This window comes from Malus sylvestris, chromosome 8, assembly GCF_916048215.2.
Source record: "Malus sylvestris chromosome 8, drMalSylv7.2, whole genome shotgun sequence".
Classification (NCBI taxonomy): domain Eukaryota; kingdom Viridiplantae; phylum Streptophyta; class Magnoliopsida; order Rosales; family Rosaceae; genus Malus; species Malus sylvestris.
In genome coordinates this window covers 20730304-20756192 of record NC_062267.1, presented here as the reverse complement: position 1 = coordinate 20756192, position 25889 = coordinate 20730304, and the positions used below count along the sequence as shown (strand labels likewise).

The 25889-nt window shown below is 37.7% G+C and overlaps 4 protein-coding genes across 7 annotated transcripts; 2 read left to right on the top strand and 2 right to left on the bottom strand.

Annotated features, from left to right (window-relative positions):
- Positions 1 to 6017: 6017 nt before the first annotated feature.
- On the bottom strand, positions 6018 to 10665 carry LOC126630921 (uncharacterized). Its single transcript, XM_050301062.1, has 7 exons — positions 10432 to 10665; positions 8451 to 9792; positions 8089 to 8144; positions 7507 to 7737; positions 7112 to 7403; positions 6545 to 6741; positions 6018 to 6405 (listed from the first exon to the last, which is right to left on the bottom strand). Exons 2-7 carry the CDS (start codon positions 9699 to 9701, stop codon positions 6252 to 6254), a joined length of 2181 nt encoding a protein of 726 aa, XP_050157019.1. The 5' UTR covers positions 9702 to 9792; positions 10432 to 10665; the 3' UTR covers positions 6018 to 6251.
- An 876-nt stretch (positions 10666 to 11541) lies between these two features.
- On the top strand, positions 11542 to 14852 carry LOC126630924 (uncharacterized protein At4g37920-like). Its single transcript, XM_050301065.1, has 6 exons — positions 11542 to 11797; positions 12265 to 12686; positions 13019 to 13187; positions 13450 to 13694; positions 14083 to 14270; positions 14397 to 14852. Exons 1-6 carry the CDS (start codon positions 11653 to 11655, stop codon positions 14554 to 14556), a joined length of 1329 nt encoding a protein of 442 aa, XP_050157022.1. The 5' UTR covers positions 11542 to 11652; the 3' UTR covers positions 14557 to 14852.
- Positions 14853 to 15159: 307 nt separating this feature from the next.
- LOC126630923 (uncharacterized) lies at positions 15160 to 21935 on the top strand. Its single transcript, XM_050301064.1, has 14 exons — positions 15160 to 15340; positions 15634 to 15749; positions 15895 to 15982; positions 16685 to 16784; positions 16870 to 16943; positions 17032 to 17103; positions 17356 to 17433; positions 17691 to 17815; positions 18014 to 18086; positions 19664 to 19725; positions 19811 to 20191; positions 20516 to 20618; positions 21222 to 21451; positions 21760 to 21935. The coding sequence occupies exons 2-13, from the start codon at positions 15673 to 15675 to the stop codon at positions 21417 to 21419; spliced, it is 1431 nt and encodes a 476-aa protein (XP_050157021.1). The 5' UTR covers positions 15160 to 15340; positions 15634 to 15672; the 3' UTR covers positions 21420 to 21451; positions 21760 to 21935.
- Positions 21906 to 23937, bottom strand: LOC126630927 (protein bfr2-like). Of its 4 annotated transcripts, none has more exons than XM_050301069.1 (3): positions 23664 to 23937; positions 23251 to 23488; positions 21906 to 22596 (listed from the first exon to the last, which is right to left on the bottom strand). In XM_050301069.1, the coding sequence occupies exons 2-3, from the start codon at positions 23404 to 23406 to the stop codon at positions 22126 to 22128; spliced, it is 627 nt and encodes a 208-aa protein (XP_050157026.1). In that variant the 5' UTR covers positions 23407 to 23488; positions 23664 to 23937; the 3' UTR covers positions 21906 to 22125. The 4 variants fall into 4 exon arrangements, with proteins under 4 accessions (XP_050157026.1, XP_050157028.1, XP_050157025.1 ...); XM_050301071.1 differs by having other exon boundaries at positions 23251 to 23476; XM_050301068.1 differs by having other exon boundaries at positions 23251 to 23438; positions 23664 to 23936.
- Between the last annotated feature and the right edge of the window lie 1952 nt (positions 23938 to 25889).

Here is a 25889-nt window from a genome sequence, read left to right as displayed (position 1 = left end):
TCCTCATCTTCCTTTGGATGGAAGGGATTACATTTAGCATATAAAGTCCGAATGACCATAGGTGTACTTGAATGCTTCACTTTATCCTCATTCAAGCGTCGCAACACCTTCTGGGTGTAGTTTGATTTATGTACTAGGGTTCCATCAGAACAATGCTCGATCTCCAGACCGAGACAATATAGAGTTTTCCTAAGATTTTTCATCTCAAATTATGATTTCAAGTGAGCGGCAATTTCCTTAAGCTCTGTGGGAGTTCCAATGAGGTTCATGTCGTCGACATAAACTGCAACGATTGCAAATCCAGAATGTGACTTCTTTATGAACACGTACATGGATAATTCGTTGTATATTCACTCAGATGGTTATACCACATTCACCCGAATTGTTTCAAGTCGTAGAATGGCATTCTCAATCTAATATAGAGAGCGTTCGGTGGTCTAGAACTATTTGAACCAGTCAATGGAAGTCTTTCTGGAACTTTCATGTATATTTTTGTATCTAGATCCCCTTATAGATACGTGGTTACCACGTTCATAAGTTGCATATTCAGTTTTTCCGAAACTACCAAATTGATTAGGTAATGGAACGTTATAACGTCAATTATAAGGGAATACGTCTCCTCGTAATCAATCCTAAGGCGCTGAGAAAAGCCTTGCACCACGAGGCGTGCTTTGTATCGCACTATTTCATTCTTCTCATTACATTTCCTCACGAAAACTCACGTGTAGCCAACGAGCTTCACATATGGTGAAGTAGGAGTTACGGGCCCAAACACCTTACGTTCTGCAAGCGAATCGAGTTCAACCTGGATTGCTTGTTTCCAGTTTAACCAATTTGTTCTACGTTGGCATTCATCAACGGAATGTGGTTCAATGTCATCACTAAGCATGATGTTAGTAGCTATTTAAAACGCAAATGCATCGTCGACGATCATCTTATTTCGATTAAACCTTATCTAATACTGCGTAGTGGACCGAAATCTCATGATTCTTGGGAGGCCGGTTTGTCTCGTCTAAGACATTACCATAATCTAGAATAACCTCATGCGTTGGAATGGATGAGTGAGCGATGGTCATATTCAAACTAGGGTCATTAGTTGGTGTCTATTTCCTCTTCTGGGGTTGCGAATCCTTTGAACCAAAGGGTCTGCCACACTTCAGGGTTGAAGCAGATGATTGGCTAGCTGCCAATGTACTAGGCGGCGTGGAAGGTGCGGCCTCCCTACTTTCGGGGACGGTCCGGCCTTCCTAAGCAGGATGGTGATGTACGCGGGGTACATCTATCCTTGCAGATGCGTTTGGAGCATGTATATGTGATCTTATCACCTTTGCTAGATCAGTAAAAGTATCTGGCATTCTTTAAGCAATGCTCTGAAGATCTATAATTTGTTGCACCTCAGTTTCAGATTGGGCAGTGTGGGGATCTAAATGAGACATAGTGGGAGCATACCACAACAATTCGTGGCGTTCTCCAGGAACGTTAGCATGCTTATCTCCCCCTAACGACAGGAAAACTGTCTCATCAAAGTGACAATCCGCAAAACGTTCGGTAGAGAGATCTCCTGTCAAGGGTTCTAAAAGCGAACAATTAATGGCGAATCATAATCGACATAAATTTCCATTTTTCTCTGATGACCTATTTTGGTACGTAGTGGTAGAGCTATTGGCAATAGATTGCGCACCCAAACACATATAAATGCGAGATGTTAGGCTCATATCCAGTAACCAACTATAACAGTGAATGAGGTTGGGTAGCGGTGGGCCTCAGGAGGACCAACATAGCTGCATGTAATATTGCATAGCCCCAGGCATATACCAGTAGTTTGGTTCTCATAACCAAATTTTGAGTTATCAATTGAATGCGCTTTATGAAAGCTTTTGCCAAACCGTTTTAGGTGTGAACATAGGGTACAAGATGTTCCACTTCAATCCCTACTGACATGCAATAATCGTCAAAAGTCTTGGACGTAAACTATCCAACATTATCCAGTCAAATCGACTTGATCGGATAATCAGGGTGGTGAGCTCTTAGCTTAATAATTTGTGCTAAGAGTTTTGCAAATGCAGCGTTGCGTGTAGACAACAGACAAATATGTGACCATCGTGTCAATGCATCAACCAACACTATAAAATATCTAAATGGGCTGCATGTTGGTTGGATAGGTTCACAAATGTCCCCTTGAATCCTCTGAAGAAACTTATGAAGGTTCTGAATAATCTTTGTAATCGAGAGTTGAGTATTCAACTTCCCCAAAGAGCACGATTTGCATGGCGAGAATGGAGATAACTGATGCCTATATGATGATTTGAAGATACAACGCATTATGTCACATCTGGGATGTCCCAAACGGTCATGCCAAAACAACAAAGTGCTTTTGAACTCAGACATAAGGTCAGCCACATGGTGGGTTTCTATGCCGCAAATGGTTGTTATGTACAACCCACTTGGGAGACGTTCCAACTTCTCGTGAATACGCTTCTGGCCATATTTGTACGAATTGATACAAAGAAATTCAGAACCATTATCTTCAGTGATTTCTATATGATATTGATTATCTCGAATATCTCTAAAACTTAGCAACACTCTTCCGGGACGTGGAGAATAGAGGGCCTCTTTAATGGTTAAAATGGTACCATTGGACAACATAATACGGGCCTTTTTATATCCTTCAATTAGGTTCGATGGGCTTGAGAGAGTTGTTAGAGGTGCTTTCTTAGGTACAAAGTTAGTAAAATAATGTTGCTCACGCAATATGGTGTGTGTGGTAGCACTATTAGCCATACAACTAACTTCCCTACTAGACATATACCTAGAAATAAATTGATTGAATTGTTCACATGCATAAATATAATTCCAATCATTCAATTAATCAATTCGAGAAATAATATCCATAAAATAATAATCCATAATTCAAAACCAACCAAAACCAAACAAATTATTCCAAATACTTAGAAAAATTATCCAAAATTAAACCATAAACCTAGAAAAATAGGGGGAGGGTCTGGCTACTCCTAGTGGGTGCGGCCACTATGGGTAAAACACTCTAAAACAAGTCTAAAATTTATTCGTCCATAGGAGTTAACGCCTCCTGAAAATCCAATATCTCCATGGATGTAGTAGCATCTTCCGGATGATCTACATGTGCAAAGTTAGACTCACGACGAGAATGATACTTGGTAATAACCTCGGGGGTAGCTCGACAAACACATATCCAATGATCCCTTGATCCACAACTGTAGCTCATGTCCATTTCAATGAAAGCCGATTGAGCGAGAGCTTTTCCCTTGTTCTTGAAGTTTGGGGCTTTAGGGGCAAAGGGTTGGCGCTGCTAGGTCACATTTCCTCCCTTGGGTAGGCCTTGACTCTGTGGACAATATTGGCGCTGCAGGACAATATTGGTGGCAGAAGGTCGAATAGGTCTTCTCCAGGAGATCTGATTCGGTTAGTTCCACTTTACAGAACTTCAGTAATGATCGGATTTTACAAACTTCAGAGTTGTATTGATTCACGGACTTAAAGTCTTGGAAGCAAAGATACTGCCAATCGTGTCTTGCTTCAGGCAAGTAGATGTCTTTTTGGTGATCGAAACAGTGGGCCAGAGTAAGCCAGAAGGTGCGTGGGTCCTCCTCAGCGAGATACTCAGTCTGCAGTGCATCATGGATGTATTTTCGAATGAAGATCATTGCATTAGCTTTATGAGCTTTGTCGACAGGTTTGTCGTCTGTAGGTGCCTCGATGGTGGCTCTAATACCCTTTGCTGTAAGATGAAGCTTCACGTCTTGAATCCATTTCAGGTAGTTTCTTCCAGATACTTCCAAAGCTTTGAAATCGAGCTTGTTCAAGTTCGACATGTCCTTAAAACGAAGGGTACAACAAAAACGTGGTTAGTCATATGGTAATCCATAGACATACATCGTAAAACATTTGGGTTCTATAGACATGTATTGGTTTAATTTATGCATGAAAGCTACATGTTTCATGTGGTAAGTTTTGAATGAAAACTTCAGGTTTCAAAGGCACTAAATATGAAACTACAGGTTCAATTTAGTTTTATAAATGATTAGTTCATAAATGAGAGGTTCCCAAATTCTTTTGCTTTGGGACTACAAAAGTATGTCAACGGTTCAAAGTATAAAAATAAATTATTAAATCGTTAATGTTCAAAAGTGATATTCAGGTCAATAATTTTGGATTCATTATCAGATTAATGGATTACAGGTCATTTTTAATTAATTCAATAGATCGGGACCAAACAAGGTCGATCGTGGAACCAAAAGAATATGGGCCTTGGTTAAAGCTGTAGGCCTCAGACTGAGCGGGTTTGGGGAGCCCAACAGCCAAGGCTGCTGGCTTTGGGCCAAAACTAGGACACAAGTGCAGGCCCATCGAAACATGGCCTTTGGGTTGGTCCGCGGAAGCCCACCAGCAAAAACTACGGGTGAGTGGATCGAAGATTGGGGCAAAGCCCAGTGAGCGATAGGCTGCTGCAGGGAGGCCTATCATGGGCAAAAGGAAGCCCAGTAGCTATGGGTTGCTGGAGTTGGGCCAGGAACTCGGAACAACGGGCTAAAAAGGCTACAGGCTTTCTTTGTTGGCCGAAGGCTTAGAGTCCGGGTTAGCGTAGCAAAGCCCAAAAGGCTGCTGCTGTGAGGTCCAAGGTGTCAAAACGACACCATGCCATGACGTGCTCCATGTGGCTGGGCTTCAGGCCAACAGCGGTGATTCGACGACTGTGTCGCACAGTTCCCAATTTTTTTTTTTTTTCCGATTTGTCTAGGGTTTGAAAAACCCTAACATGCTTCTAATTTATTTATATGCTTTGACTCACAATTCCACATAGCAATATAATTGTGTAATGCATGAAACATATATATATATATATATATATATATATATATATATATATATATATATATATATATATATATATCAGAAGGAAAATATAAACATAAGGGGTTCATGCATCATGGGGAATGTTTTCATGCTTCATGGTTGTTTCAAATATCTCCCCTTATTTTAAGCTTACCTGATTGGCAGAAAAGAAATAAGAGCCTTTGCATTTTGTAAAAGATAGTCTCCTACAATTCGTCAATTCCTCAGTTTCTGGCAATAGCGTGTTGATAGCGTGTTGTAAGCCTATTTAACTAAGCTATTCTAGGGGAATAGAGAGGGGGAGGCTGGCGGTAATGAGAGAGAGAAGAGAGATTTAATTGTAAGGTATGTATTGTATCATCCCCATTGTGTCTTTATTTATAGTAGTATGATAGGTAAAATCCTTACCCTTTTAAGATTACAACTCTAATAGGAATTAGACTACTAAAAGGAATATAAAAGATATCCTTAGATACACTAGGATTTACACAATCACATTCTTATTCCAAATATGACTGCAACATATATCACATTAAATACCATATTATTTTTAGTCATTTATATATTCAAAGCAATTTATATAAAAGTTTACCAAACACTAAGATAATGCTTCTTTTATTAAAAGCACTTCAAAAAAAAATTTACCAAACACTTAATAACTTTATTTTACAATTGTTTAGCCCTTAAAGATGATTTGTCTACTTCAACTTCAGAGTGGCCATTTTCATCCCCATTGATATTATATGATCACCTCACTCATCTTTTCAATATGATATACATGTGCTCCAATATTCTCGTAAATAGAGTTTTATGTTTCTACTCATGTATCTCGAGTTTGAAACTCCCACCTCCCGTTAGTTAATGTAATAGTTTAGTAATTACAGTCACACTGATAAAAGCCTACATACTAGGATCAATTTGAGAACAGGGGTTGTAAAAATAGCTTCGGATTTTGACAAGTTTATACTGAAAACGAAAGGGTTTTCAAGGGATCCCTAAATAAACTCCCTAAATATGAAATCTTACACTCGAAACGAAGCCCAAGTTTCTTTGAAAATCAAGAAATTCTTCACTAATATGCAGGACTCACATATGAACTATTAGGCATGATTGGAAGAAAAATCTACGACTAAAGAAACAAATCATAAACATAAACGGTAAAAGACATAAGACTGCATACTTCAAGCCAAGTCAAACTACATTTTCAATGTGCCTTGCCGATCTATTCATCGGAAAATGCATCTGGTGTGTGTCTATCAAACTACAAATGGATAAAATGATGATGGTATATCTCATCACTTCTCTAATGCTATATTTTGTAAAACAGGGGAAGCTATTTAAAGTTGTTTATGGTATGCAAGAAAGATTTAATATCGTCGTTAGCAGTTCAAACCCCAGTCATAAGGCTGGTATATCACCTTCAACTGAGAGTCGGCAAGAAATTCCAGTAAAGCTTCCGAGACAGCTGGATCGAGGTAGTTTGACGAGTGCTTCAGTACCTCTACATCATTCTTACCAAAATCTATGCTAAACCTGAGCGTTAATGAGTATTATTAGATGAGAGAAGTTAATTATTCGAAAGTTTCAGAACCCCAATTGAAAGACTTGAAGCATGTTCCTATTATTTGTTAAATATATGATAAATAAAAGACCTTTTTGCAGAACAACTTACCATTTAAGAATCTTGTTAGCTGATGCAACCTTGGAATCAAAATCGATAAAAAGACCTCCATTTCTTAAGAAATCACGGGCTGCTTCCATCAACTCTTTATCAATGTCACCAGGAGAATAGCAGCGAAGAGCAGGGCCAGATCGAGTACCGCAAACCAGCGCAAAATGAATAAGAGGTTCTGGGTAAGGAAGAGCCACCTGTTATGGAAAGGTACAAAAATGAGGCAGAATAAATTGCCAACAGAGAGAATCAGTTCTTAAGAGATAAGAGTTGCTTAGCAGCAGAATGTAATTCTGGATTTTCATGACTTAAAAAGAATGTGTAGCATCAAACTCTTAACTCTCAAATCGAAAACCAGACAGGCAAGTTTTATAACATTATGGCCTAAAGAAATCTGAAATGCTACACTCCGGAATGCCAAATTTGTTTAATCATGTACACTACGTGAATACATAACCCTGTCTGTTAACAACTAAAACACACAATGACAGAAATTCACACACATGACAGATGCAGCCAAGAATAAGGGAGCCATGTCAATACTGAAGAAGAATATTATCATCTTACCAGCGAACGCTTATCTTTTGCACCAAATGGCTTCATGAGATTGTATGGTGGTCGCTGGTTTCCACGTAAAATACCATTTTGAATAGCTGAAAGTGAGTATGTGGACCCACCAACAACATAATTGAAGTCTCCAAACATCCTCTTTCGTTCTATTGCTCCGGCTGGATGACCCCATACCAATATCGCATGGATGGCCATCATATTGTAGAGATTTATAAAGAAAGCAAGTCTCTCCTCCCTCTTCATATCCTTCACTTCCACTCTTTGAAGCTCTTCTACTATTCTCATATATCTACAAAGATATTACCATTAACAATGCCTTAGATATAAGATACCAAAATACTTTTTTCCAGCTAGAAATCATTTGAGAGAAAGAGAAAAAAAAAAAGAGAAACCTTGCAAATTCCTCACTTCCATGGATACTTCTGTAATCAACATGCTTTCCATCCTCTGACACATAGGCCTCAAGAATTGCAAAATATAAAAACCTCAACCTTGATGCAATTTCTAGGATGGGTTTTGGCTTTACATCAATTATACCCCTTGGAATGTTCTGACATTGAGATACAATTGGATCATCATCCAAGAACCGATACAAGTGGTTCCCATCCTCAAACAGGTTTTCCCTTGTGCAACATAAAAGCATTGTTGAGAACAAACAGAAGAAAATATGTCAACAATGGAATAATATATGTGACGCAAGTTGGTTTGACATGAAAACAAAAATTGACATTGTCCACTTACAGTTCACGCATTAATCGTTTAAGAAATATGTCTTCCGACCACTAACTCTTAACTTTTAACATGATAATGAATCATGGGCAGCTGACAACTCATTTTCAAAAATCTCTTGTAAATCAAATGTAATTTGGCTTGAGTATTTTTCTTTGAACTTCTTTCCACTCAGAATTTCCTAGCAATAAAACAAAGTGAACGAGAATATAAAGACACTTCAAGGCAAACTTCGAGGGACTCACTCAAGAACATTCTGAAAAAAGAGTTTGCTTGCAAGCTTTCTCCCAAATTCAATAGCCTGCAACATAAAGAAATCGAAAGGTAAAAGGGAAAAGTCAATAACAATAAGATAAGGTAGCAATCTGTTTTGCATATATGGTAGATACAACACACTTGATGAAATCTTTTCATGCATATGAGATAATTTCCAAAAGAAGATTCACGGATCAAGACAAACAAATTTATAGTAAGGATGCCCGGTAACCTCTTAAGTAAAATGTAAATATAAACTAGCCTGTTGACAAGGGGAATTCCTATGACCACTCACAAAGTTCAACTTGCTTTCCACAATTTTAAAAAAGAAAAGAAAAATAAAAAAACAAACCTCTTCCCTTTCCAGATACTGATCCTCTGATAAGAAATCCACTGCTTCTGAACCTGAAAAACAGTTTGTGAACCTGCGCATTTTATGAAAACGGTCCTTCACATCAACAAATTCTTTCATTTTCCGGGCAAGTAAAGCTAGTTCATCAATAGCTCCACTGTTGGACAAATCGTCTTCACCCGAAAGTGGCGGCAAAGGAGCTTCTGATGACGGTGCTTCACTAATCAGATATTCAATCTTCTCATCAAGTTTTCCAGACTCGTCCAAGCCCTTTAGCTCACTTAAGCCTCCAATCAGGATTTCATTGAAGAAAACCTTTGGAACAGCATAAGACCCAGCAAATTTCTCTAACTCAAGCTTTCTACTGGGATACACATCAATATTGATCTCAACATATGGGAGCTTCTTCCTGTGGAAAAATAACCTAGTCTCTTTGCAGTCCTGGCATCCTAATCTTGTGTACAGAATAATTCTTCCTTTTATGGCTATAGCTTGTGCTCGTCCTTCAGTGACTTCCTCCCTCTGTGCAGCTTTGTTTTCTGCATCACCATCTTCATCTCTTTTGCCAGAAAGGCGACGCAGAAATGTGGAGACCACAACTACACCCTTAACCTTAACAAGGTTTTTAAGTGCCACTGCCTTTTCAACTACCCCCTGGTTCTCTGAATCAAGATCTAAAGAACGAGTGGACATACTTCTGTTAGCTGCCATCCCGGGAATCTCGTTTCCATCAAACACCGGCTCTTGCTCTTCCTCCTCACCAAGAATTTCATCTGTGGTTTGATTTGTCTCCTCCTGATTTTTGGACTCCAAATCCTTGCTTTCATCTGCCTTCCTACCCAAGCTATCATGTAAACCATCTTTGTGCAATTTTTCTTGTTGTTCTTTGGACTCCACCTTATGAGCAGAGTCCCTTTGTCCCTTATCGGAGTCTAATTCTTTGTCTTGAACTCTTGATTCCAAATCCCTACTCTCATCAATCTTCCCACCTATGTCACCGTGTCTTGGGTTATTGTCCAAGTTTTTGCCCCCATCTTTAGACTTCACATCCTCGCTCCTGTCAGTCTTATCAATTAGTACATCTTCTCCACCATCATTGTCTACCTTGGGACCACCAGTGCTTGTACTCGGAGTTTTTGTCTCCTTTGATGGTTCACCCTGATCTTTCTGAAGAGCAAGTGTATCTTTGTCCAAATCTTGAGCATCCACAAGACTTGTGATATTTTCCTTAGGTGAAGCCTCCTTCTCCATCAGGCCGGGAAGAATGAATTTCAAGCACTAACTCATTATAACACAGCCCTTAATTTTTTAACTCTATAATTCAATGAATTTAAGCAGGATCCTGCAAAAGTTTAAACAAAAATTAAGAATGTCATAACTTGGAAAGCTATTAACAAAATAAAATGCAAAGCTGCTAAATGTTAGTTGATATTAATTAACTAACAATATTGCAAGAAAACTATGGTTAAAAACAAGTCTAGCAAGATTGTTATTGGCAAATACCAATTAAAGTTTAAACAGACATAGTAATTTAATAAAATGTCACCAAGCGAAAGCATTGTGTGTAGTTCCTAGTTGAAAACCAGTACTAATCCCTATGCAACACTAGTTTATCCATTCAACTGACAAGCACAGAAGGTAGTCTGTAGTCACCTTGATAGTATAATTACTGCCCAATAAACAAGTCAAAATCAAGGGTATGAATAGCTTCAGTGAGAAAAAAATTACAAATTTTGCAGTCCCAGAAAAAAGTACCAATTTTAACAATAACCAACAAAATAGCATTAAGCAAATGTGAATTTTCAACTATTTTGACCAAATAAATGACTTTCCAATTTCCATCCTAATTTCATCAATTTCTCAGTTAACAAAACACGCAAAAAAATATAATCAGCAGCCAATTCAACAATTAACAAACGAATTACAGAGAATCAACTAAAAATCAGCGTAAAGCGATGGAGAAACGAGAGAGAAATCTCACAGATCTGAGAGGGAGTGAGAGCGCGCGCGATTGGTTGGATTGGAGACGAACCGCTCAGAGAGAGAGATCTCAAAGGAGTTACAGTGAGGGGCAATAAACGTTTGGGTGAAGGTTACAGTTTTGATTTGGGGGTTTAGAGGGAGAAGATGATTGAAGTGAAACCGCGATTTTCAGAGGGAAAAGAGAGGAGAGCAGGGAGCGGGAAGTCCGTGGGCTGAAAACATGAAAGTTAAACACTCGGGGTTTTGGACTTTGAATATTCTTGTGGGCTTATTGGGTTGGGAATTTATTTTTAATAAAATTCTTATTCCAAAACCAGACTAGTAATAATGTGATTCAAATTTATTTTTTACGAGACTTGAACCTAAAATGAAATACAAATAATTCTTCCTTTCTTTTGTCGAAATGATGTATTTTCTTAGTTTTTGAATTTATTTCCTCAAGGATTATAAAACTTTAAACACATTTTTCTGTTTCTGTTATTTTTATATATTTTTTTTTTATATATATTATCAAAGATTATTTTACTTTAAAGTTAAACAGTAAAAAAATGTTTGATTAAAATAAAATATCCTACTTATTTTAAAATCAATGATATCCGAGCACAGTTTGTAACTTACTTTTAAAAGATGTTTTAACAAAAAGCAGAATTGATTCTTTAATGAATATTTTTAATTCCTGTAATACGCTCATTAATTTAAAAAATAACATTACTTATTCTTCTAAACACATTTTATCCTTGGAGAACAAAGCCTACCACTACAAACCCTAATCTCTTACACTACCATTGCCATTACCACCACCACACCACAATCGTGCTGCCACCACCGCCGCACAACCATAATCGCCACCACTACCACTACAACTGCCACTACCATTGTTGCTGCCACAGTCAACACCACCACCATAACACAATTGCACCATCACCGTTGTTGCCTCCTCTACCACCGTTGTTATCTCTGTAGCCCAACCACAGCACCCTTTTATTGCAATGTTTAAAAAAGAGGTACAAGTTTGTTATGTGTTTCAAAGTAAGGTGATAAAATGTAGTTTACTATGTTATTTACTACAATAATAAATAAATAAACATTCGAGAAAGGGGACCCGTCACTAAAACCCTCTATGTTCATTGCCTGAAAGGTGAAAAACCCTCCGTCGTTGCCATTTCTTTTCCCACACTCCTTTCACCCGGACAAGCAAAACTAATTTGGTACAAAATCCATGGAGGTTTCCACCGCCACCCTCCAACCGTCTTGTTCTTTCCCACTCAGAGCCCCTAGACCCGCCACCAGAGAACGCGTCTCTTCTCTCTCCTCCATCAGATCCTCCCCTAAATCTATCTCCCTATCTTATAGCATCACCAAAGGTACGCACTTTATACGTTCTTTTATTTGAAAATTACATGCTTAATTCTTCATTAGCGGGAATTTTTCATGAACGGGGTATCAGTTTGTGTAATAATTGTCGTTTTAATCCTTCATTTGGGGTCCCAAATTCACAATTTTTGTTTCTGGTATGAGGGGTTTTTGCTGATTTGGAGTCACTCTGCAACAGATGGATGTTGTTTTCGATTTCTCATAAACTGGGTATTTTTAATTAGCACTAAGCATTCAAGTAATTGTCGTTCTGTGTTATCAAAGATTTTGTGTGTTTTCATTTGTCAAATTTGGAAGTGAGAAAAATATGTATATATAACTCGTGTCCTGAAAGCATCAAAGGAATTGGGAAATACCATGTTAGTTTTTAGGAGGAATTGTTGTTGTATCTGTGCTGAGGGTGTTTGTTGCCGTTTCGAAGTCGTTTTTTTAACAGATATCTGTTATCTACTGCCAGGTTGTGACTTAGTAGTTAGAGAACCAGTTAAGTTACGGTGGTCCTCTGTTGTTGCTGCTACGGTTGGTGATACAACTGCAGTGCCAAATAGTTGCTCTAGTGGAGAAGAGTTGCCCGTTTCTGATTCTTCTAATCCCATATCGGTGGAAGATCAGCCCAGTGGAAATGGTGAGAAAGGGGAAGAGAAAGGTGGGGTTGGGGGATTGGACGACCACAAGATGACCCGAATATGTGACAAGCTTATTGAGGTTTTCTTGGTTGACAAGCCCACTCCAACTGACTGGAGAAGATTATTAGCTTTCAGTAAGGAATGGGACGATATCCGGCCTCATTTCTATACGCGGTGTCAGGACCGTGCAGATGCTGAGGATGATCCTGGAATGAAGCATAACCTACTGCGGCTTGGACGGAAATTGAAAGAGGTAGGTATTATGAACCCCTTAAGAGTGATACTACCTAAATGTCTTTTATTCAGATGTTTTTTTAACCATGTCTGTATGTTAATTTTCCCATGGTACTATTGACAAATTCCTTAATCCAATTCAACTTCCCCTTCACGAATGAAAAATTTAGCCCTCGTCTTTCTTAGGACAATACTTGTTGGGAGTTAAGATTAAAGGATGTTTACAATTTCAGGACTAATCACTTGTAGTGATGAAATTTATGAGGAATCAATCTGTTCGAGTTTGTTTTATTCAAGGGATGGTTAAATTTGTTTGAATGAAATTGACAGTGGGTTGCTACTCTTTCACAGATTGATGAAGATGTGCAAAGACACAATGAACTTCTTAAAGTCGTTAGAGGGGCTCAATCAGAAATTAGTGAAATTGTTTCCAGACGCCGCAAAGATTTCACTCAAGAATTTTTTGTGCATCTCCACACTGTTGCTGAATCCTATTACAACAATCCGACAGAGCAAACTGGTGAGACTATGTATCATTTAATTATTTGATTTTTTTTTCTGGAAATGTGAACTCTATTAACACATGTTGTGTCTACTTACGAAGCATAAGCATAAGTATCATTTAATCGCCATCTTCCTCCTTGCCTTCGTCCATCGTCTACTTAGTATATTGTTAGAAGGGACAAATACTTGTCCTATCTTCATTTATATGCATGACACACCTCTGTCCTAAGTTCTAATCAGCAGTTGGCGCTGTGACAATTTATTTTTTGTATGACTAGCTTTGGCAAGTATTGGAAATATGTGCTTGGCTGATGTGCAAGCATATGATTCTGCAACCGAAAGCATTGAAGCACTGAATGCGGCAGAGCTGAAATTTCAAGATATTATCGACTCTCCAACTGTTGATGCGGCTTGTAGGAAGATAGATCACTTGGCTGAGAAAAATCAACTCGACTCAGCATTGGTGATGATGATCACAAAAGCTTGGTCTGCTGCCAAAGAGTCGAGCATGACGAAGGATGAGGTGAGATGATGGCTTGCCTCAGAAATATTTGGCTTTCTCCAATTATAATGCACTAACGTTACAAATTGTAGGTGTAAGGTAGATACAAGCATCATTTTGATTAGTTAGTCAGAGAAGGGGGCCAACCTCTTTCATATACAACATGGATTCAGGCAATGCAATAAAGTTGGATTCTTGTGTAGATCTCGGCTATAGCTTTTGGCATTAGGGTCACTGATGGTCCTTTATTTATATGAACAGTTAACGGAGACATAGAGGCTGCTTAACAGAATTGTGTATCTGTGCCCCCCCAACGGAAAGGAACCAAGAAAAACAGAAGAAGATAGACAATTTTTCATTTTTTTGGAGGTGTAATGCTTCTGCTAATTTTATTTCTTTGTTTGAATAGGTAAAGGACGTACTTTATCATTTGTACGTGACCGCAAGAGGTAATCTTCAGAGACTCATGCCAAAAGAAATTCGGATACTTAAGTATCTTCTCACAATTGAGGATCCTGAGGAGCGTCTGGCCGCCTTACACGATGCATTTACCCCAGGAGAGGAACTTGAAGGGACGGATGTAGATAACCTTTTCACGTATGCACCAGGAACTTAACTACTCTTACTCTTAAATTTGTAGTATCGTAAGAAGTTTAATGGCTGTCCTTGGATTTCAAAAGCTCATCCATGCTCTCCTTTTTTCTCCTTGTTATATTTTGTCAGGACCCCGGTGCAGCTTCACACCTGGATGAAGGCTATTGTGGACGCTTACCATTTCAGCCAGGAAGGCACTCTAATAAGGGAAGCAAGAGACCTCATGAATCCAAAGATCATTCAAAAAATGGAGGAGCTGAAGAAGTTAGTTGAAAACAAGTTCCTGTGACAAAGATCAATTAACTCATCTCCTCGACCGACTATTTATCTCAGATCAACTTGGGATATTCAAAAGAACCTTATCCATGAATCTTTAGATTTTCTGAAGTTTCCAGTGGCATGAGCTGCAACGCTTGGAACTTCAAACATCGAATTGATCTGTCAGGCTTATAGGTTTAAAAAATTTGAGTTATTTCTCGGATTTTTGTAGTCTGATGTACACCAATCCCTTTTTCATTGTAAACTACACAGCTTTGTAAAATTATCGGCTCGTAAGTTTGAAAATTGTCCATGGTAAGTCTCTCATCCTCTGTGTGTTGAAATAATTAACAGGAAACTTTACGCAATCTTGTTAATATTCTTCCACTCGGTGTCATATGTTGTCGGACTATGAATTTAGACTTATGAATTTAGACCTATTCACGTAGGCAACTTATGAGCCTGGACTTTTGTTTGGTCGAGTAAGTTGTGTTTCAGAGTAAAATATTTCTCCTCCGAGGTTTGAGCTCGGCTCAAAAGTCGGCCCTTGGTATAACTGAAAAAATCCGGCCCATTACAGGCCCAAGAAACCACCGATCATTTTATATTTTATAGTTTCGTGTTTTGTTTTTTTTTTAAATTCTTTCCCATTTGCCAAACGCCGAGTTGAGGCGTCGCCCTCTCATCAGTAATCAAATTATTACGATGAGATGGAAAAACATCCCAAAAGTATCGAGTCCACTTGAAATCACAGATTTTTGCGCGCAATTTCAAGCCTCGATCGTATAGATTGCACGCTGACGATTCAGCCGCCGGTATGTTTTCTTACTGTTTTTTCCCCGCTAATTTTTCATGGATTTTCGATTGCTTGCTTGCTGCAAACATTTGGAATTAAGAGGAAAACAAATTTAATTTCTAGGTTACAACTTTTAGATGAGATTTGAATTGGAATCTAATTTCTTTCTTACTTCTGTTCAATTATTCATTACTGTTCAATTTTCGATATAAGGAAATTAAAGTCTAACATGATCATCGGCAGATGAATCAACCAATTAAGTTGAATTGGTACTGAACGGATTTGGATTCTGCTGTTTTTTTTTTTTTTCAGCAAACAAACGGGCGTAGGTTGATTCGCTGTTTCGGAGGGATGAACCGGAAATCTAATTGTGCTATTTGTGAGAATTCAAATCTTGCTTCTATCTGTGCTGTTTGTGTGAATTACAGGTATGAAACCTGAACTAGATCGGGTGTTAAATTTATTGGTGATGTTATGAACCTATTCGAATTGTTATAGAGTCAATGAGTATAACAATTGTCTTTAATAACCAAAAAAGTTGTCTTTAATTATATGCGGGCGTGTTGTTTTCAGATTAAATGAGTATAACAATACTCTGAAGGCACTGAAGAGTCGTCGCGATTCATTGTATTCAAGATTGACTGAAGTGCTTGTCGCAAAGGTGTGTATCTGTCTTGGAAGAGCCGATGTTTCCCCTTCTTTGTTTCATTTTGTATTCCTTGCACTCAAATGTACTATATTCCACTAGATAGAATGATCAGATAGAATCCTGTAAGTTAAGTAGATTGAAATGTTTTATCACACAATATTATCTTGTGTGTTCATGATATTATTTACACGGTATAATGTTTGCAAATGCCTGTGGAATTTGATGTGGTTGAAATTCGGAAGTGCTCCATAGGGTGTTATTTTGTGCCAAGGGTAATATCACTAAAACGAAAATATATTGAGGATGCAAAGATGGGTTGTGGACTCTAAATAGGTTTCGATTCTTTTGAGGAGGAATTTGGTTTGTGACATGGAACTATTACACTATTGCTTCAAATTAAAATGATGATTATTGTAATATAAGATTACTCATTCATCTTGATTAGTTAACTTAAGCTTGAATAAATCTTGGGTAACCCATATATTTGAAATATGTCCATTGTGATAAAAAAAAAAAAAAAAAAAAAAAAAATCAGTGGGATGATCCACTTTGCTTCTTAGGTGTGCATGGGTACGTCTTGTCTTGTTCTTTAACCAATCAATATCTCTTTTCCCATAAATTATAGCATATGCAATCATCAGAATTCTGTACAACTGATTTCCAATTGAAGTATCATAATAGTTTATTTGTACTAATGCTTTACACATACGTCAGGGTAAGGCTGATGATCAAATAAATTGGAGAGTGCTTCAAAATGAGAAGCTTGTGAGGTTGAGGGAAAAACTCCGGCATAATAAAGAACAGCTTGTGCAAGGTTGATGCCTATTGTCAAATATAATCTAGGTTGAAATCATTGATGTATTTATATGAACTTGTTAGACTGATTGAGATATTTACAGGGAAGGCTAAGATTGAGAAGGCGTCCTATGACCGTAAAGTCAAGGATGGGGTGCTTGAATCGGCCCTCTTTGCGGTACCTCATGTTTTTGAATAATTTTGTATTTAACGCCATCATATGATCTTTCAGATATATATTGGCTTCTATATTTTCGTATTTGCAGTTGGGAAAGAATCGTGCGGAACAACTGGATAAGTTCTATCCCAACCTTATATGCACTCAGAACTTAGGGCATGTAAGGCATATTTATACTCCTTATATAGATACGTTATTAATCCTTACTAGTTAATGGAAGTTAGTATAGCTTCATTGTACAAGAATGCGTGACGATAACTATGTTTTTACTTTGATCTATTTCACTTTGAAGTGCTGCTATCTTGATGGGTTTGAGATCTATCTCTGCCATGTATTTATTTTTTTTTCCTTCTCTTCTTGTCATTTTTCTTATTTGATAAAAAATTGATGGTTGATGTGCTTTGAATTGCAGATGGCCATTACCTCTGAACGCCTTCATAAACAGTCAGTAGTTATAAAACAAATATGCAAATTGTTTCCCCAACGTCGGGTAAGCACTTTACAACTAAATATTTCTTGACATAAGCACGACTTATGAGTTATGACCTATAATTGTATTCATTATTGTGAACTCAATTTTTTATTATATTGATAAACCTTGATGATTGTGTTAAGTTTTTGGCTGACTTTTATAAGTAGAATTATAGAGCACCCAATTTACTTATTTTTTATGAAAAAACAGCATAACTATAGTTTGGGTGTAGGGTTGTTAAATGCAAGTTTCTTAATGTTCATTCTTTCTTTTAGGTGAATGTAGATGAAAAGAAAAATTTTGGATCTGGTGGTTTATACGATCAAATTTGCAATGCATGCTTACCAAGAGGGCTAGATCCACACTCAGTTCCATCAGAAGAGCTTGCTGCTTCCTTGGGGTAATCTCTGTTTGAAGTTGTGTATCCAGCGATACTTTAAAGAAGGATGCTATTGTCGTATTTGATATAATTGCTATGTTATCTTACTGAGATTTATCACCTCTTGCTGAAAAAATGTCTTTGTTCCTCTTGTGTATTTAATATGCATTCCAAAGTTGAAGTTTACACTGATAACTGATCACTATGGTTGGAGAACAGGTACATGGTTCAACTCCTGAATCTTGTTGTTCAGAACTTAGCTGCTCCAGCACTTCATAACTCAGGTTTTGCGGTAAGCACTGTTTACCCTCCTGATGAACTTAAATATTCTATGAAGACCATATTTTGAATATCTTTGTTTTCTAGCTCTGTTGTTCCCAAAAACCATATTTACTAGGGACTAATGTTTGAGGGGTTTAAAAGTACTAATGATGATTGTAGAATTCATCAAAATGTTCTGAAAGTAATGGGGGGCTTATATATTTTTATTTTCTCAGAAATTTCCTAGTGTTTTAAATATATACATACAAAATGAAAGTGATTTATGTGTCAAATTAAATTGTTCATATTGTTAGCTTATAACATGCGTTTATATTTTTCTCAATATTGGGAAGACTTTTGGTTCGGGAGAAAAGCCTACCTTTATGGGATTGGCTACAGTAATCTGGTTTTACGTGCCGTTAGATCAAAATCTAACTGTTCTCCTTTAAAACAAGTTTAAACCTTGTGAAAAGTTAATTATACACCAAGTTGATAAAATCTAGTGAGAGGGTAACAGTTTGAATTAGGGTCTCACCCACTTCGCACTTTTGTTTATCAGTTCCACCACTTCTCATGCAGCCATAGCCCATCTTCACCAGCAAAGCTGGTCGTCGTCATGCGGCCCTTCAAGCTTGTAAACGTCACTCATGATGCAGCCCTTCACTCTCCTTTTCGATCTGATGGGAATATATGGAGTGCAGTATAATGAATGGGAGAGGGGCTTTTATAGTAGAATGGGACAGCATGCCGAACGAAGATATCGACTGTGAAACCTAGGGTTTAGGGCTCAAACAACTTACACGGTCGCGTGTTTACTTACGACTCAAAACAACTTAATTACTCAAACGCATGTGATCGCATAACACCAAGTAATTACTCAATACAACATCAAGATTAATTACTCAATACAACATCAAGAAATTTAAGCCTTTTTGTTAGGATTAGAGATTTTCGTTTGCTTCTAAATAACTTGTAATAGGAATTTATTAGGATTGAGAAGGTGATGGTGTTGAATTAAGAAAACCCCAACGCCGCTTGACCTATTTGTTGCATAATCTCTCTCTCTCTCCCTTGCTCTCTCTCTCTCTCTCTCTCTCTCTCTCTCTCTCTCTCTCTCTCTCTCTCTCTCTCTCTCTCTCTCTCTCTCTCTCTGCACATAAACCTCAATCGCAAACGCACATCCCATTACCACCTGCTTCGGTGCTCCCTCACATCGAATCCAGGCTGGATATTGAAGAGGATACGTATGAAACTCCGAACGTGGAATCCAGGCCGCATTGAACAAGGACGAGCTTTGTTGTTGAAGATTGGCTATTGTTGTGGTAGGACCAATAAACAAAAGTGTGACACGAGTGGGACCCTAACTCAACTGGTTACTCTTAATAGATTTTATTTGGTGTTTTATTTAAGTTTTTCCGGAATACATTGTAGAAAAATTGTACTTTCATTGCGAACATTCTAGTGAGCATTTTATTTTTATTTCTTGGAGGTGGGCTTTTCTTCTAGAGAACCACTTGAAGCTTCATTAAAACTAGCCAATAAGCTTTTTGTGTAGTATTTATGCATTAGTTATGCCTGTGTTTTGTGTTAAATTTGGATTGTCTTCAGGGTTCTTGCTCTAGGATATGGCAAAGAGATTCTTATTGGAATGCGCGCCCTTCTTCTCGGAGGTACTTTGGCTAGATATATTATATAACATCATTGACATGGCATAAACTTCACAGGCTGTTGACTGACAAATTTATATTGTTGCAGCAATGAATATCCCCTATTTATACCACGCCAAAATTATTGCTCCAGTAGTGGGGAAAATTCTTGGTCTGACAAAAGCTCAAGTAATAATTTTGGTGTTGATTCAATAGAATCTGTGAGGAAACCACATCTGGATTCTTCTGGTGGTAGCTTTAATTACACTTCCGCTTCTTCACACACTGTTGAAACGCACAATGATTTGCAGAGAGGGATTTCACTTCTTAAGAAAAGTGTCGCATGCATTACAGCGTACTGCTATAACTCACTATGTTTAGATGTTCCTTCTGAGGTATCTACATTTGAAGCATTTGCAAAATTGTTGGCCACATTATCTTCTTCCAAGGAAGTTCATTCTGTGTTCTCGTTAAAATTGGCATGCTCAAGGTACATTGTCCACAGCTCCCTTCTTTGTGAATGATGTTTTCTGTATTTTCGTTTCAGTTTCATTGTGCAGATATGAAGTAATAACTGTTAGTTGTAAAAACAAATTGGACAAAAATGAAGTCCTGAACTACTGAGAGAGTTTTTTTTCTTGCGAAGTAATAACTGTTATCTAGTTTTTAACAAATTTTTGGACAATTTTTGCATCATTTTTTTGGGACTATAAATGTATTTTTTTTAAATCTCAATGGCTTGTTAAAGAATACTTTACAGGCATGCTATGGATGGTATATAAACCTTGATTGGAATTTCGCTTTTAACTTTCAGGTCATGTAAGCAAGTTCAACAACTAAACAAATCTGTGTGGAATGTGGATTCGGCCATATCGTCAACCACTCTATTGGATAGCGCACATGCAATGGCACTAACGGTACATTTTTGGGCTAAAATCTGTTTCCTTAGGAGATCTTGGGTTCCTAGTGTACATTTTTTTTTTTACTAATAAAACATGCTATTGGTTTACCCTATTTGTAGGGCTTATGCCCTGCCATGACCTCTTAAGTGTATTCCTCTTTTTCCTATTCATATTCATAATACAATGCTTCATCTTTTCTCCTTATGATTCCCCTCTCTCATCTTTCCTTCACCGCCTGTGATTGTAAAATCTTAGTGGTCTTTTCTTGCTGGATGCTGCCAATCTGTGTGTTGCTTGACATGATATGATCCAAGTTCCAACAAGGGGCCTATAAAGATATACAATCATAGAATCCTTCATTGGTGCCTAAATCTGACTACACACTTTAATACTTAGAAAACCCATAATTGCCTTCTTAGGAATGATCTTCTTACATAGCTTCATTGCTTTGCGTTTCTGCCTTGGGTTTTATTTGAGTTGGAAGCTGGCTGATATTATCATTGACGTCTTTTGACTCTTTTCACATAAATGGAAACAAGAAAGAACGTGGTAAGCTGCTGCTCAATGGGTGTAGGAATACTGCACTTGATTTTTATAGATTTTTCTTTCGCATTGCAGAAAAACTTGTATGAAAAAAACCTTCCAAATTATTCCACCACCTTTCTTAGCTCCACTGAGTTGTCAGATGGGAAGAATGAATCCCTTATTGAAGAATGGGATCTTGTGGAACGTCCTACTTTTCCGCCTCCACCATCACAGCCCGAGGATATTGAGCATTGGACACGAGCCATGATCATCGATGCTAAAAGAAAATGACTCAGTGCTAGAATGGGGTCTTTCTGCTCTCTGTAAGTTCACCGTTTGAAAAGTTCTCTTCACAATTTATGCTTGGAATTATTTGAATAGTCCTGTTGAACATCGACATTTTCACTGAACTACAGCTTTTATTGGTTTAGATTCATACTTTAAATTGAAACTGGTTAATATTGCATATGCACCAGTAAGAGCCACTATATGTATGTCCTGAATACTAACCAATTCTTTTCTATGATAGAACGGTTTTTTGAGTATTTTTGCGCCTTCTTTTCTTCGTTTTCTGGCTACGATAAAGGCTTCCTTGAAATTTACTTTCCTTTGTTTTTTCCATACGGGGCAGGTAAATCAACGTAGACTTCATCAAAACGTAAGGCTGGCGGACTTACAGGCTTTTGTAACTCTCTTGCAGTGTTTTAATTCGAAATTATACATTATTTAGCTTGTAAATATAACTGATCTATTGGTTGTATTGTATATTCTTGTAAATTAATATCGATCGAGGAGTTTTTACTTTTACTATTAACAGTAAGATGAGATGAAATGAATCCCGAGTCATTTTTTCTTCGAAACTAGATATTATTGGAACGAAATGCCTACGAAATACAATAAAATTAGCTCAAACAGTTGTGGCACAGAAGTTTTCCCTATGAAAGAGTACAATGTTAAACAGCATTTGCATGGTTCATAAGTTGGAAAAAGACTTCTCTCACTTTTTCCTCTTCTTAGGGGGCTGAAGGGCCTCTTCCTCGTCCTCTTCTTCATCATCCTCCGGTTCATCCTCGTCTACAATTTCCTCCTCGTCCTTGACCCCGCCTTCATCATCGTCGTCACTGTCGTCATCATCTTCATTGCCTTCATCCCCATCATCCCCATCATCCTCACCGTCATCATCATTCTCATTGCCATCTTCCTCCTCTTCCTCTTCACCTTCTTCGCCTACTTCTCCGCCTTCTCCTCCGGGGTTGGCTTTGGAATTGTTGCTTTTCCGATTAGGATTGTCCCCAGCGCCTCCTCCGTCTTCCGAAGATAGCTCCTCTTCAGTGTCTCCAAAGCCGCCGTCACCATTCTTATCTTCACCTCCATCTTTGTCACCATCAACTGCTTTGGAGTTGGAATGTTCACTCTCATCGTCGCCGTGACTTTTCTGTCCACAGGTGGTTGAGAGCGCAGAAGGATCCTGAAACCAAAGGGTAAAATAGCTACTCAAAACTTACAAGTTACGAATGAATGGACCACAGGAATTCTTATAAGTTATTTTTTGCTAGCTAATACTAATGTGACCAACTTTCGGTCCAGTGGTAGTCGTTTTTTAAATATTGAAAAGGTTTCAAGTTCAAATATCCTTCATTGTCGATTGGTATTTTGCCACAATGCTTGGGACAGAGTTTGGGACAGAGTTTGGGACAGAGTTGTCTGTGGGCGTGGGATTGATTATCAGTTGTTCATGGCTCCATAAAAGAAGGAGAATGATGGTTACTTGCGCGACCATATGCGTCGACGGTAGATAGTTACTCACATAAACGAACAAATAAGTGTTCCCAAACGAAAATTAACTGTGAATTATTTGTGATACACGTATAATAATAGTAGAGGTAGCAAAGATTTTCTTAAAATTCAAAATCCAAACTGACATGACAGGTGCTGAGATACAGTATATCCTATGATCCTATCATCGTATTCTTCGCAATAATAAAATAACAAATAAAAATAGTGATGAAAAATAAAATCATAGAGAAAACTGGAAAGGAGAGTTTTATGTGATTTCGAATTTAAAAAGAAAAAAATATAACCAAAAAAAATAAAAAATAAAAAATAAAACTGAACTACTCACTTGAGGCAGAGAAAGCAAGGCAGGGGCGGTGAGCAGATTAGCAAGAAGAGCATCCCAGGCGCACGTTAGCAACAAGAACTGACCAAACGTAGCTTCAAGTAGTTGAACGGCAGCAGAAGCACCACGACCCGTCGACGTACGGCTTTTGGTCTCCATTTGTACGGACTCGACGACGTACGCCAAACGCCCTGTCAAGTTAAGCAACGATCAGGGCAGACCGTCAGATCTGTTGCCCCATCTTTGGCCCCACCGTTGGATCAGCCAGTACAATTACAACTTTTGCTTTCACAAATTTTAAATATATAGTAAAAAAAAAAAAAAAAAACGAACTGTAACTACTATAGCAGCCAGCCGGAGAGTTTCCGGGAAAACTAGGAAGGGAAGAAAACGACGGCGTCGAAGAGAGTGGTTACCTGAAGAGGGCTGAGAGCGACGTGGAAGTAGCTGGTACTGAATACTTTTGTCTGCTTAGAGAGAGAGAGAGAGAGAGAGAGAGAGAGAGAGAGATCTGAGAATTGTGAAGCTTGTTCGTAGCTGTTGCGGTTTGGTGAGAGAGTGTGTTGTTTGTTCCAAATCGTCAGTACGTAAGCTTTGCGTTGGAATGGCTTTGATTTTCAACCGTTGGATTGTGATCCTGGAGAAAAAGGTTCTCTCTTTCTTTGTGTGCTAGAGAGATAGAGAGAGGGATTGGCGTAAAGTTGGAAATGATGAAGTAGGTTAAATTGGGGCAGCATGGGCCGTGATACAGTGCCATGCTTATGCTGCCCGAATAGTACTAGTCAGACTTCTGATATATCTCGACCAATAAAAAAAAGACTTCTGATATATCGACCCAAAAAATTGGTAATCCATCAAATCAAGAATCGTTGTCGTTGAAATTTAATCCAACGGTTGAAGTTATTATAATTTTTAAAGTGAACCTCTGTTTATAGTCGTTGAATCAAATTTTAATGACACGGATAATCTGATTTAGTGGATTAGGAGGATCCTTTTCCCAAAAAATTAACATGCAAAGATATATAATAATTTATCCTTTTGTATTTGTTTTATTTTATAGCATTCAACAACTCTTGTTTATGAAATTTGAGTTTGAAATCTTTTTCGTTGAAATGGGAACGTAATTATTCTATTAGACCAAAATCTCCGTAGATGAAAATAAAATAACTTCGAGCAATATATGTGATGACAGGGAGATAAAAATATGTTTACAATGCGTATATCCACGTATGATTAACACAAATTGTTTCTTATGATTAAGTTCCTTCGAAGTAAATCCAATTAATTGTTAAAGACTAATGAGTAATCGTGGTACAAATAGTTTTCATTTTTCAAGCTACATTATTGTTTACCATAGTTAAATGGGCGTGCTATAAAACAATAGTCCTTTGTGAAAAATATTTCAATACACAATCACACTATCACGTGTTGTTGTTGGCGGGTGTCCTAATATTTGGCACATATGATCTGTCATTATCTTAATTAGTTGGACAGGCTAATCATCAACTTAATTATCATTTTCTGTGAATTGGTAGCTTCTTCATTACTCAAGGCTCAAACCACTTTGTTGGAGCACTGGAAAAAGCAAAAAGAAAGAGATAATAGATAAAGAATAATATCATAATCTCAGCATTTGTCCGCACTAATCTCCCAAAATCTTAGAGACAGAGGATTCTTTTTTGTGAAAGTGTCCAAATTCCACTGGTAATGTTTGTTCTAAAGGACTTCCACACTTTTATTTGATTCTTCTTTAAAACCTCCACCATATATAGAGATATGAGTTTTGCTCTCTCACACATTTTTTTTCACGTGTGAATGGTTGAGGTTTAACTAACTTTTAATTACTTAAATCTCAACTGTTCACAACTGTGAATGATTGAGATTTAACTAAATTTTAATTAATTAAATCTCAACAGTTGTAAAGAAAAAAACCTTCTATTGCAATTTAGTTAGGGGGAGAACTAGGGTGGTGAATTGGGCTGAGTTGAAGAGTTGGGTCGATTTGTTGGGCTGGATATTGACAGATTTTTCACAGAATGGCCCAAATGATATACAATTAACAAACTCAGGGACCATTTCTCTCAATTTTCATTGTCAGAAACCAAAATAAAGAGTTATGCCAATCTCAAAGACCATTTTGGCTAAAAAGTTAAAAAAAAAAAAATTTTAAAAAGGGTCAAGGACCTTGTTGATGAAAAAAAAAAAGTGGATCAACTTAGAATAATGAAGTGAACCTCCATGGTCAGTGGTAGATTCAGGATTCGAACCTTAAGGTTTCCAATGTTAAATGTCCAAGTTTTCTAGATAGAAACAGAGAGCAAAAGTCGAAACGCTAAAAAAAAATTCCAATCTATTCATTGAGGCATTTCTTCAAATACTTGGTGGCTTTATTGTCGTCAACCAAATCATGTTGTGCACGTGTCAACAGATATCGACATATGTCAAAGCAATTTGATAAGTGATATCGAAAGGATTTGTCGAGTGTTTTTTACGCAACCTGTCGAGATATACCTAACAAACATTACATCAAACACTTGTTGAGCACCAGAAGGACCTATCCAAACATTCGAAGGGTCCTCAAAAGACCTTCACATATATATTTCACGAATTCCAAGTGGTCCTGTAACTACCTTGATCCCAAT